Genomic DNA, 13,770 nt, shown 5'->3' on the forward strand with positions numbered 1-13,770 from the left:
ACACACACGCACACACACACACAGTTGTGTTTTCATATCCTTGTGGGGACATCTTGTCATAGCTAACAGATGGACTCACATGCAGACAGAGTTCTGGTCAGGGAAAAAGGTGACAAGAGGGTGAACCACAGTGCTATATAGATCTATTCCTATAATGAGTTGGGAACTGGTCTGGGGGGAAAAAGGAAAAAGGAAGGTAATCCACGCACACCCTCTTCTTCAGTACAATCACCACCGCTTCTCTTGAGCACAATGGACTGGAGAGGCATGACTTTATTTGGGACACATGAAAGACGTTGTGTATTTTCATATTATGAGAGAAATTAAGGCGAACAGAAACTGGGTTAACCAGTGCTGCGATTTCAAACGACCTGATGAAGGTTGATTTGAGTTTCTTAGATTCAGTATGAAGAGGTACGTACCGTGTGGACAACTGTACCTTCTGACCGATGGTGTATTCTGGAGCGGGAGTTTTATGCCGGTTGACATGTTTGTTGCATTCTTTGGTGCGTAACAGTGCCACCCGAGTGGCCCTCCAAAGCTGGCGACACCTGCAGAGGTGAAACTGGACCAAAGGAAGAAAGTACTCACCTTCCACGGCCAAGAACGGAGGAGGGGGGCTGATACCCTAGGGAGACCTCAAACGGAGTACGCCCTGTAGCCGAAGACTTCAAGCTGTTGTGGGTATACACCACCCCGGGCAATTGCTCGCTCCAGATGGTTTGGTTGGAGGCGACAATGCAGCGAAGCACGGTTTCAGCTCCTGACTGGCGTGCTCCGTTTGTCCGTTGCTCTGTGGTAACCAGAAGAGAGACTAACCTTTTCTTCTAGAGGCGAGCAGAGTTCCTTCCATACCTGAGAGGTTAATTGAGGTCCATGATCCCATACTATATCCTCCGGGATGCCATGGAGGGGGAACACATGGTTAGTGAGCTGCTGGGCTGTCTCCAGGACCGACGTGAGTTTAGGAAGTGCTACAAAGTGAGCAGGTTTAGAAAACTGATCAGCCACAGTCATTATTGTGTTGTTACCTGCTGACGGGGGTAGGCCGATGGTGAAGTCCACCGTGATATGAAACCACGGCCGAATTAGTGGTTGTAGCAAGCCAGCCGGTGGTTGATTCCCCAACTTGTCTCAGGCACATGTAGAGCAGGTGGAGACATATTCCCGAGCATCTGGTGACAAGGTGGGTCACCAGAAATAGCGCTGGAGGGAGGTAATCATTCTGTTTACTTCTAAATGGCATGTGAAGCGGGCAGTATGAGCCCAGTGCGGCACCCTGGAGTGGACGGTGGATGGAACAAAGATCGCCCTGCGAGCGCCGCCTTGGCGCTCGACCCCTTGTCAAACCCACTCTTAAACTTTAACAGAAAAGCAGGATAGGTTATTTCGGGGTCGGCTCGGAGAACCACCTGAGCCTACTGCAGTGTGCAGTCGCACAACAATTGAACAAAAACTGCAAGTTTTGCGTCATCATCCTCGAACAAACTCCTTTGTTGACAAAAATTCAACGAAATTTGCATTAAAACCCTGCACATTTTGATAGCTCACCAGTGAAGGGCTCGGGGGCAGGTAGGCAAAGACTTGAGATGCCTGGTTCTGGGGCGGGAGGAGCCGGCTCCACCATGGGCGCTGCCACTCCATCCGAGGGAGGATTGGCTGCAGGTGCCGTGCTCTCCCCGCTGGAGAGTGCGGGGAGAGAGAGAGCAAAAAATAAGCAAAACCTGCAACTATCATGAGCCAGCCGGACCATGACACATCTAAGTGACTATACTCTCCCTAGCTGCCCTAACCAAACCACATTTTGAGTCAAAAATGTCTTCAGATCTTTGGTCCCCACAAAGATTGTTATACAAACACTTTTAAAATGGTGAACTGTAAATTTTACACTTAAGCTTTTTTCTTTGATTTAAAGAAAGGAAGAAATAACAGGTCTTATTGATAAGTTTTTAGGGGTGTTGGAAGACAGATTTTATTGCTAAGATGGCTTTTTCACTTGGGTTGTATGCTATGTTAACCTAACTGTGTGGTATACTTGAACATACCAGTCTGCTTTATACATTTGAACATGGCATGAATGTTCACTCAGTAGGAAAGAAAATATAGATCTGTATAAAACGCATTTAACTACATTGAATAAAATCATATGTAGTGTTTTTTCCCTGTAGTGGTGCAGCTGAGTTTTTGGTGTGTGGCAAACACTAACCCTTTTTAAAAATTCACTGTTTGACTTATTCATTCATTATTATGTTGGAGAGGTATGTGGGGAATGTATACACCCTGTCCTGCACCATGCACCTTGAGAAAGACATCACACATGAAACAGATACATGCTCCTTTTGCTATCAGTATGATGCTGATTGGGATTCTGACCCTAAATGTCCTCACAACCTCACCACAGTCACTGGTCCACACATTCACTGGAAGGATAAAGTTTATTGATGTATTTTGTCCTCACGGTGGCGCCGAAACACAAGCAAATAGTTCACACGTTCCTCGTAGAAATTCATCACATTATGAAAACATGAAATTAAAATGCTTATAATTTTAACATTGTCTACTTGTTGATTAATTATTGATTCAATCTTCGATACAGATTTCTTTCACTGATTATGAAAAAAATGCATTCAAGTAAAACGTAAACTGGGAAAAAACAAACAAAAACAAAGCAGGACTTTACACTCTGGATTTGACTCTCACAGTTGCAGATAATTATTTTTCATAGATTTTAATATGTGTGTTATATTTTTATATTTTGTGAATCTAAGCAGGTGGGTTTTGCTCCTGTGGATTCTGGTTCTTCTCTGGGTTGAAACAGGAAGTAATCTTTTTAATGCAGGCGTCAGAGAGGAAAGGCACCTTCTCTAGACGAGACAAGTAGACAAGGGGCTGGATTGTGCTGCTGATGTTCAGAAAGGCAAAACCCGCAGGCTGCACGTAGCAGCGAAACACATCAGGTGAGTAGTAGTGCTCAAATGGAAACAGAGCAACAAGTGGCAGGTAGTTGAACACGATGATACACAGGATAGAGAGCACCATCTTGAAGGCCTTCTTTTTCATGGGGTGCATTGCATCTTTCCCTGCACCAGTGGACTTCTTCAGTGCCCACAGGATGCTTGCGTTACACACCACCATCCAAGTAAATGTTGCCACTACCTCACCGGTGAACAACTTTTCAAAGTTGGGGAGCCCTCCCACCATCTTGGCTGCTGAGTAGGCAAAGGTGAGGCAGAGCACCAGCACTGAGAGGCCTAACCTGTACTTGAAGTGTTTAAGTTGCCCAAAAGCAATTGGAAAGAGTACAGCTACAAAGCGATCCAAGCAGATGCAGGAGAGGAACAACGGGCCGCTGGTGTCTTTCACGCCAAAGGAAAACTTAAGGGCGGACCACACCTCTTTGAGCTGCCAGAGGTAGAGATTAAGAAAGCTCAGGGGGGTCATTGCACCAAAGTAGGCATCCATGAAGGCCAAGCAGCCCAAGAATATGTCTGAAGTGGAGGGCTCTTTGCGATTGTGGATGAGAATAGCAATGACGAGTAAGTTGGCCGGGATACCCACAATTACATTGATGCACTGCATGGCCAGGTCAAAGAAAATGGCCTCTATCAGGTTTTCGCACCCATCAAACACACTGAAGGATTTTACCGTGCTGTTTATGAATGCTGTGGTATTGAGAGGCAGCTGGGTCAGGGTGGATGTTGAGCTGAGTGATGAATCATTTGTGTCCATGTTTGTGCTACCACAAAAATCAGCGGTCTGATGGGAGAGGAGCGAGAAGGATTATTGAGCTACTTCTGACCAGTCGTAGAAAACAGCAGCTGATACCATTAAAGCCATGCAATTAAAGTGTTTCAATTTCTTTTAAATTAGTGAAGCCACAGCCTGTTTGCTAATTAGAATCCCTGCTTCTGCTCTGCTGAGATTCATCTTACAAGTAGAGATAAAGTAGCTCCAGAGACCATTCCCAGACAGTAAAAACATGTCACAAACACCATCAGAGCCTCTCCTTAGGCTGTTATCTTGTTATTGTGTCTGTGCGGACTCTCCTCTGGGAAACGTGACTCCCCCTAGGAACATGTAACTCACTTAAGAGAGTCATTCTAAAAGCACCACCCTTTCACAGAAGGATAAAAAGGGCAGTGATTGCCAAATTAAAATGGAAAAGGTCATATTCTGTTCAAGATTATTGGAAGTAATGTCAGTGGGAATTTGGTCATTTCTTGGAGCTTTTAAAAGTCCATTTCTGACATTTAGCTCATCTTTAAGCTAATTTCCAAAAAAGAAGGATGATAACTTGGAAAAGGAATTTTATGAAAGGTGGACTGATGGAATAAAAACATTTATAAGCCACAAGTTTAGTTTCTCTGTCTTTGGGTCCTACAAGAAGATTTTCGATGTTTCTTCTGCAGCTATTTTTTATTGATAAATATCAGGTTTTGTTCTGGGCTTCGGGAATGTTTGCAGCAGCTCGTAGTCAGCCTGATTTGAACAATGTGAAAGTGCAAGAGTTTTCAAATGGAGTACACCTGAGCTACCTCCAGTAATGAACTATTAAAGCCAGAGGCTGTGACTGTTCCTTGCCATCAAGGGAACTGTTCTGCTATAATACAGACCTTTCGTGAGCTCTGTTCCTTAGTGGGCGATGTTTCTGACGTGCTTCTGCTGCAGGCCACAAATGCTCCGGTGGGACTAATCACGGGAGTAGTAATCTTTGGCAAAGATGCTCGTCCCTGGAAATGTCACAACTAATCAATTGTATTTTTCTTTGGGCAATCACTGGAGAATGAAGTCTATATTACAGAATTTACAAAGAACACATTTCTGAGGGTTTAATCAGGTGTGGATTACAGCACTGTACTGATGTTGATTTGTATTTTTAAAATTCTGATGAGATGATTTTTGCTGATTATTGTATTGCACTGCATCCAATAATGCATGAAAGCACAGGCTATTAAATGTTTGATTTGGAAATTTGGAACACTTCTGTCATCTTTTATGAAAACTCATATTGTAATTACCCACCAAAAATCACGTTTTTTTTTAAATTTCAGATTTGTCCTTTGCAGCATTCTAGTCACTGTAGATATGTTCATATGTTTGTTTTTAAATAGAAAACACCTTTTACAGCTAAAACACGCAGAGATGCTACCATTTGTTATTGAATAAAGTCACTCCATGCATAACGAAGATGAAGATGTGTGCAATGTCAAGCGAGGAAAAAATAAACAGACCTCTTTCCATTTGTCACTTTGATAATTTCTTGGAACAGAGTTAACCTCTAATCCCTAAAATCTGAATTATTTATCTGTTACTTTAATATATGGTTTATAGAGCATCTGTGCTCCTATCAAGGACACATACTGAGTGAAGCAGTTTGACTAGAAACAAACTTCTTGAAATAAAACCCATGTACGAAATCATTTTAAAGCATCTCAATGTTCTACTCACCTGCTTGAATGATTCCTCTAAGCTGAGCAGTAAGTGTGACGCTGAGCGTGTTACAGCTGTTCATTTATAAGTTCTCTGAAGTGTCGTGTATTTGATGCCAACCAGGGGAGGTTCTGTCTGACATCATGAGGGGCTGACTCTTCAGTAGAGAGACTGTTGTGATGAAGAGTTTCTGTATTTTGCTGATATTTTTACATAAACAAGAAATCTCTGAACTGTGCCAGAGGTTATAGATAAGCTTGACAGTGTCAATTTGCTTGACAGGGAGCATCACGGGACCGGTCTGATGATGCTCTCTGTTCACTGGGAGTGATGAATGCTGTCCTCAATCACTGAACACAAGTGTAAGAGAAAATCAGCAGTCGAGAGCAGATCTAAATTGTGTTTGCTGGGTTTTAGTGCATCAGTATTTCACTCATGTAGCTGAAGAAAACAGCTAGTTTAGACTCCCAATGGAGTGCTCATCAGTTACAAGTGAAGGTAAAAAAAAGCTGTGGTAGGTGCATAAAGCCTGTGTGTGTGAGAGTTGAGTCAGGACGTACTGGGGTCGATTGTTTCACAGAGCGGTTAAGTTTGAGTCTCTGCTAAGTAGAACCCCATGTTCTGTTTCCATGTGAAGACAAGAGGGAAAACCCACAATGATCCAGAAGTGAGGGAGTCAGAGAGAGAAAAAAAGGTGGTGGGTTTTATTTGGATTACTTCTTTTTTGACTAGGGGGGCAGCAGAGGATCATTGTACCTGTTTGACAAGCACTGCAGGTTCCTACAAGTAAAACCTGACGCTTATGGTAAATGGCCTGTATTTGTATAGCGCTTTACTTTGTCCCTATGGACGCCAAAGCGCTTTGTACTACATACAGTCATCCACCCATTCACACACTGTTGATGGCAAGCTACATTGTAGAAACTGACAGAGGCAAGGCTGCTGGACACTGGCTCCACCGGGCCCTCTGATAACCACCAGTAGGCAACGGGTGAAGTGTCTTGCCCAAGGACACAACGACCGAGACTGTCGGAGCCAGGGCTCAAACCGGCAACCTTCCGATTACAAGACGTGTGAAATGCTCCTTTAACTTAGTGAAGGCCTTTTGAGCTGCTGTGTCCTACTGAAAAGGGATCTTGGGGGAGGTCAAATGGGTCAAAGGTAAGGCGATTTTACTTGAATCTGCAATAAAAGTTAGTGAAGACGAGGAACTGTAGGAGCATAAGGCAATCTGTGGGTTCTGGCCATTCCACAACCACTCTAACCTTAGCTGGGTCTGGCTTGAGTTCATTTTGGTCGATTATGTAGCCCAAAACATTTTGCACATGAAATTCACATTTTTCTCCTTTAACAAAAAGTCTGTTCTAAAGCAGCTGCTGGAGGACATGTCTTACATGGTTACGTGTTCAGTTTCAGTCTTAGAGAAGATTAGAATAATGTCTAAATAGACGAAGATGAAACGGTTGAACAAGTCCCCGAGTACATCATTAACCAACCATCTTGGTCACAAGGTACTCAAAGTGACCAAGATGTGTGTTAAAGGCTGTCTTCCATTTGTCAACCACGCGGATTCTAAACAAGTGATATGAATTAACGACTCGTAGGCCTGTAAGCCCCAGGAGCAGTTCGATTGCCCAATCATACATCCTGTGGGGGCATAATGCCCGCACTCAGTCTTTACGAAACACTTTGGCCATGTCGTGATAGACCAATGGCACCAGAGAAAGATCTGGGGGTTCTGAGACTGGTGGCAATTTGAATGCTGAAGCGGGGGGAGTGGCAGATTTAAGACAGTCCACTTGGCACTCCCCCCACCCAGATGTGCACGTCTTCTTCCAATTAATATGAGGGTTATGTTGTTGCAACCAGGGGTGACCTAAAACAAACAGTGTTTGAGGAGATTGAAATACAAAAAAAAATCTGATGGTTTCTGAATGGTTTCCAGATATGGGTGATGTCTGGCAGGTGCTTTATTGACAGAGTGGAAATCTGGAGTGAGAGTGGCAATGGCTCGGTAATTAAATTCAAATGTTTGACGAGAGCCAAGTAAATGAAATTTTGTTTGATTGTGCCAGACACGTTGCAACACAATGTGCCTCTCTTGCTACAAACCAAACACGGAGACCAGACGACGGTGTCGCTTTGTAGGCTTCAGGCGAGAGCGGCCCAACTGCATGGGCTCCTCTTGATTTAAGACCTTCCCCTGCTCACGGAGCTCCGCTTGGGCTCCCTCGGGCTCCCTCGGGCACCGTCTTGGATTGCCCTGAAGGCTCGTGGGAGCTGTAGTGCAGAGAGCTCCGACGGGCGCACAGATGATCATCATCTTTGATACACAACAGGTATGTCCCAATTCCTGGGCCGCATCCTTCGGAGGACCCAGCTGTCGCGGGCTACGCGGGCTGGGTCCTTCGAAGACCGAGAAGGCCAGAAAACACTTAAAAAAGCCAAACAATAACATTTTTAAGTTATCTAAGTGACTTATATATCATGTTTAACCTGAGTAGCGAAAGAACGTGGGAGGTCTTAAAACGATGTGCCAGGAGTCGGGTTTTCTTGCCGGCTTTAATGAGCCTTGACCTCCCAGGCAGCTATCTAGCTGGTGCGTAACAAACGACTCCGAAAATGTCGGCGCACATTTTCAGGGCTAGTAACAGTTTGTACAGTTGTAAAACACCTCCACTTTGACCACAGGTTCAGGGAGTGACGGTAAGTGACGGAAGTGACGGGTAAGGTAAGCGACCCATGTTGTAGGTGACGTCAGACGCCGGAGATTTGGCGGAAAAAAAAAAGCGAATGGTAGCGTAGAGTTTAACAAAGTTTCCTTAAGCTTCAGTACTGCCAAATAAACTAACCAACTGTCATATAACTAACAACATCTGTCTTATCATCTCTAACACCCTGGAGGACAACGGGGAGAGTTTAGACGCTCTCCAAGAATACATCGACCGCTGCTTCCAAGATTTAGTAATGAAGAAGGCCCAGAGTGCATCTTCCCCGGCCAAAACCGAGACGCCGTCATCGAAGAGATGTCGCCCGGCAGACTCCCCCGGCACAACATCGCCTGCCGGCAAAGACATCGCAGATATCCTGGAGTCAATCGACAAGCGATTGTCCAGTTTCGATGCGAGGCTGTCCCTGGTGGAGATTTTACACCGGGAATTTAAATCTCTGAGAGAATCCCTGGAATTCAGCCAGCAGCAGGTGGAAACGCTTGCCGCTGAAAATGCCACGCTACGGGAGTCGGTCAAATCTCTCGCCGATAACGTGACCCAGCTAAACACTGAAAATAAAAAAATAAAAGAGTCCGTTATCGATCTACAAGCCCGTAGCATGAGAGACAATCTTGTTTTTTCTGGTATTCCAGAATCTACCGGAGAGGACGCGGAGGCAACGGTGAAAAGCTTCATTAAAATCCACCTGAAGCTGCCGGAGGACACCGTAAAGAACATCGCTTTCGATAGAGTGCATCGCTTGGGGGGCGTGAGGTCGCGGACCGGGAGACCACGTCCTATTGTGGCCAAATTTGGTCAATTCAAACAAAAGGAACAGGTGAAGAGTCGCGGCAGGGAACTGAAAGGAACGGACTTCAGCGTGAACGACCAGTTCCCCAAAGAGATCCTGGAACGACGCAAGGTCCTGTTCCCAGTCCGACGTAGCTTCATGCAGAAAGGCTCCCGCGCTGTCATCGCCGTGGACCGGCTCTACGTGGACGGACAGCTCTACCGCGACCCCGGCACCACACCGTGGTTATATTGACTGCACTCCAGATAAGAACCCGCTACACTCTTTTCTTATTCATTCACACTTTCTCCTTTAACATGGGTTTAACCTAGTAATATCAGTATGATGTCATAGCAGATATAACACCGTCACCCTCCGTCATTACTTTAATTGGAATGTTTCCGTTTCTTTTCTTTTTTTTTGTTGTCGCTCACAGTTTATGTGGTTTCTTTCTTTCTCTTGTCTTTCACTGCTGTGATCACCTACTTCCCCACTCACCTACAAACAACACCCTCTATTTCTCCATATATTCGCACCACGATCACGCAAACACACACGCTCAACGGCAGCACATTTACAACAGCCTCACAGCAAGCACAGACTTACAGGACACATACGCAAGCCACGCTTGTTCATATTAGTGAATAGTCACACACATAGTCAGACTTATGGAGCCTATCACCACACTTTTTTCTCTTTCTATTTACAAACAAGTGATGTTTCCACATTTTCTCCACCCGTCTAAACGAAACACCCAGCTTACATCATTAGACATACACACACAATTATGGGCATGCTGAGGTTTGTCACATGGAATGTAAATGGGGCTGGCACCAGAGGAAAGAGGTTAAAGATATTTAACCAGCTTAAAAAACTACAGGCAGATGTTGTTTTATTACAAGAAACTCACAGACCTGTTACAGGTTTAAACGAACTTAAAACACCTGAGTTTCCTAATGTGTTTGCAGCTTGTTATAATTCTAGACAAAGAGGAGTAGCAATCTTAATACATAAAAATGTTAATTTTACAGTACTCGATACAGTTATAGATCCAGAGGGTAGATTTCTAATTATTAAACTATCAATATTGAACAAAAAACTATGTATTGTAAGTATATATGGTCCAAATGTTGATGAACCCTCATTCTTCCACGGATTTTTTAGTGCACTCTCTGAACACCTTGATTGCACACTCATTCTTGGAGGCGACCTCAACCTTGGACTAAATGAAGAAATGGATAGGCTCAACACAACAGGAACTCAGCGCAATTGGCAATCCACAAATATAATCAAACAGTATATGAGCGACTATGGCCTTTGCGATGCATGGCGCTCCCTTCACCCCAACAGTAAGGAATATACTTTCTTCTCACATGTTCATCACTCCTACTCTCGTCTGGATTATTTTTTGGTCAGCAGCTCACTGCTGAGTGACATTTCAGACACTGAGATTCACCCTATAGCTGTCAGCGATCATGCTCCTGTATCTTTAACACTAATACACAAGAATAATACTACGCCAAGTAAAAACTGGAGATTTAACACATCACTACTTAAAGATGAAGACTTTATTAAATATTTTAAAAAGGAATGGACTTCATATTTAGACTTTAATGACACTCCCGGAACATCTGCTTCTGTTCTATGGGAAGCAGGAAAAGCTGTGATGAGAGGTAAAATAATTTCTTTCTCATCACACAAAAAGAAAGAAGAAAACAAAAATATTCAGGAATTAGAAAAAACCATCAAATTCTTAGAAGAAGCCTACGCGTTCCACCAAGATCAAGAAATAATGAACAAAATATGCAAAACAAAACTAGAATTAAATGAAATTATTAATAGAAAAACACAATTCCTTGTACAAAGACTTCGCTTGCAGAATTTTGAACACAGTAACAAACCAGGTCGATTTCTAGCAAACCAGTTAAAAATAAATAAAGAAAAAACAACTATATGTGCTACTAAAGATTTATCAGGGAACACAATATATGACCCTGGAAGAATAAACAAGATTTTTAGGGATTTCTATGAAACTTTATATTCACCACAAATAAACCCGTCTAAAAATGAAATTGATTTGTTTCTTGACAACGTAACTCTTCCAAAATTACTAGACAGTCAAGCAATGGCACTGGATTCGCCACTGATGCCAGGTGAACTCCAGGAAGCCCTGATAAGTATGCCCATTAATAAAGCTCCAGGTCCAGACGGCTTTCCTGCAGAATTCTACAAAGAATTCTGGACAATTTTGGCACCAGTATTCCATGGAATGTTGCAGGAAATCAAGAAAAATGGCAGACTACCACCAAATATGAATTCTGCTAACATTAGTCTCCTGCTAAAACCAGGAAAAGACCCTTTATTTCCCTCAAGTTATCGTCCAATATCCCTTATAAATGTAGACCTTAAAATAATCTGCAAAGCTCTCTCAAAGAGATTAGAGAAAATAACCCCCCTCTTAATTCATCCTGACCAAACTGGTTTCATAAAAGGTCGGCACTCCTCAACAAACACTCGTAGATTACTTAATTTAATAGACTACTCATACAATAAAAACATTGAAACCATAATATTATCTCTAGATGCAGAAAAAGCATTTGACAGAGTTAACTGGAAATTTTTATTTGCAACTTTACACAAATTTGGTTTTGGAAACTCTTTCATAAATTGGATAAGAATATTATACAATTCCCCAACAGCTCGTATCAGAACAAATGACCAGACATCCTCCAGCTTTTGTCTCCTGAGAGGCACCAGACAGGGATGCCCACTCTCCCCTTCACTTTTTGCAATTTTTATCGAACCTCTAGCAGCAGCACTTAGACAGGCTACAACAATTAAGGGCATAAAATGTAATAATGTAGAACATAAAATCAGTCTCTATGCGGATGATGTGTTGCTTTTTCTGCAAAACTCACAATTCAACCTCTCTGAGGTAATTACTCTAATAAACTGGTTTTCAAGAGTTTCAGATTATTCAATTAACTGGCCAAAATCTACAGTTCTTCCCATTAACTGCTCCTTCCATAATTCATCTTCTGCCCCACTACAATCTGGAAATATTAAATATTTAGGTATTAATGTTTCTCCTAAGCTTTCAGACTTAACTAAATTAAACCACATCCCACTTCTAAAGAAAGTAGAAGGCGATCTGACTAGATGGAAATCTCTACCCATATCACTCATGGGAAGGGTCGCCACTATAAAAATGATGATCTTGCCAAAAATAAATTACTTATTTTTAATGATCCCTAACAAACCATCACAAGATTGGTTCAGATCTCTGGATTCACATATTTCTAAATTCCTTTGGAAAGATAAACCCCCGCGCATCAGCTTAAAAACGCTACAAAGAACCAAGGATAGAGGAGGATTAGATCTGCCTAATTTTCACCAATACTTCTTAGCCAACAGGCTTCAGTTCATCTCAGAATGGTTAAAATGTACCCTCTTAGATGAGCCCTGGCTAGATGTTGAACAGGCATTATGCAATGATCTAGAGATTTCAGACCTACCATTTATTAGCTCAAACATCAAAAGACATGAATGCTTTAAAAGCATCAACATCAGCTTTTCTCTGACAGCATGGTGGGAGTTTCTAAAAATAACGGAGTCTTCATTAATCCCATGCAAACGTACACCTATCTGGAATAACCCTGACATATTACAAAACAAAAATATGATTAATTTCCCAGAATGGAGTTGTAAAGGAATTAAATACTTAGAACATATATTAGAGGGAACAGAATTTATTCCATTTGACAGACTAGTTACACAATATGGGATCAACAAGAAAAGATTTTTAGAATATCAACAAATTAAATCCATAGTAAAAAAGAAATTTAACCTCAGTCAAGTTGAATTACAAACACCACCAAGTGTGGTTCAATTTCTTACTCTTAAATCCCCCAAACTATTATCTAAAATATACAGAACACTTTCTAAAATAGATGAATCAATATCCCTTCCTATTGCAAAGTGGGAAGCAGATTTATCAGTCAGCTTAGACCAAAACGTCTGGTCTCAGATTTGCTTAAAAACCTTTAAATTGATTAAAAATCCCAATCTGCAATTAATACAATACAAAATACTGCATAGAGTGCACTATACAGGTCATCGAATGTTTAAGATGGGCTTTACATCCGCCAACAACTGCTCACACTGTCAAGGCAATACACCAGACAGTTACATCCACGCTCTTTGGTTCTGTCCACCAGTGCAGAAGTTTTGGCACGAGATATGTGAGGACTTATCAAAGTGTCTGAAATGTAAAATTCCAACCTCCCCTTTAGTATGCTTGTTGGGAAATTTGGATGATGTCACTACAGAAATTAATACAGTCCACATGGTTTTTATTGCCCTATGCATCGCCAAGAAAACGGTCCTCATGAACTGGAAAAATAAAAATAATCTTAATTCTAGCCAATATAGAAACTATCTAATAGATCACATTAGTCTCGATATAGCCTCTGCCACCACATTAGATCAATCCCTCTGGGCTCCTTTGATCGGCTCCATCACCTAGCGGGGGTGGGGGGTCGTGGTTTGGTCCCGCCTTGGCTATTGTGGTTGATGTGGAGGTTGGGATGGGCTTAGGGCACCTGGAGGACCCCTAGAGACGTTATCCCTGGAGGGCTTAACCCGGGGGTTGTATTCATAACCTGGTTAGTGGCTCTGGTCGCTCTCAGAGGTTGTTCTCCTCGTGGCCGCGTGCAGCGGGGCTGGAGGATGGTCTGTGCTGGCGGACGTAGGTTACTGGCCTGGTGGCCTGGCTGCCCCTGAGTGGATCTGGGGCGGGCGTGGGGGTTTGGGGTTCGGGGGTGCTTCGCCTCCGTGCTG

The 13,770-nt window shown here is 42.9% G+C and overlaps 1 protein-coding gene across 1 annotated transcript; it reads right to left on the reverse strand.

Annotated features, from left to right (window-relative positions):
* Nucleotides 1-1,400: 1,400 nt before the first annotated feature.
* Nucleotides 1,401-4,587, reverse strand: LOC146519936 (G-protein coupled receptor 183-like). Its single transcript, XM_085156417.1, has one exon. The coding sequence runs from the start codon at nt 3,727-3,729 to the stop codon at nt 2,764-2,766; it is 966 nt and encodes a 321-aa protein (XP_085012543.1). The 5' UTR covers nt 3,730-4,587; the 3' UTR covers nt 1,401-2,763.
* Between the last annotated feature and the right edge of the window lie 9,183 nt (nt 4,588-13,770).

This window comes from Neolamprologus multifasciatus, chromosome 4 (genome assembly GCF_963576455.1).
Source record: "Neolamprologus multifasciatus chromosome 4, fNeoMul1.2, whole genome shotgun sequence".
Classification (NCBI taxonomy): domain Eukaryota; kingdom Metazoa; phylum Chordata; class Actinopteri; order Cichliformes; family Cichlidae; genus Neolamprologus; species Neolamprologus multifasciatus.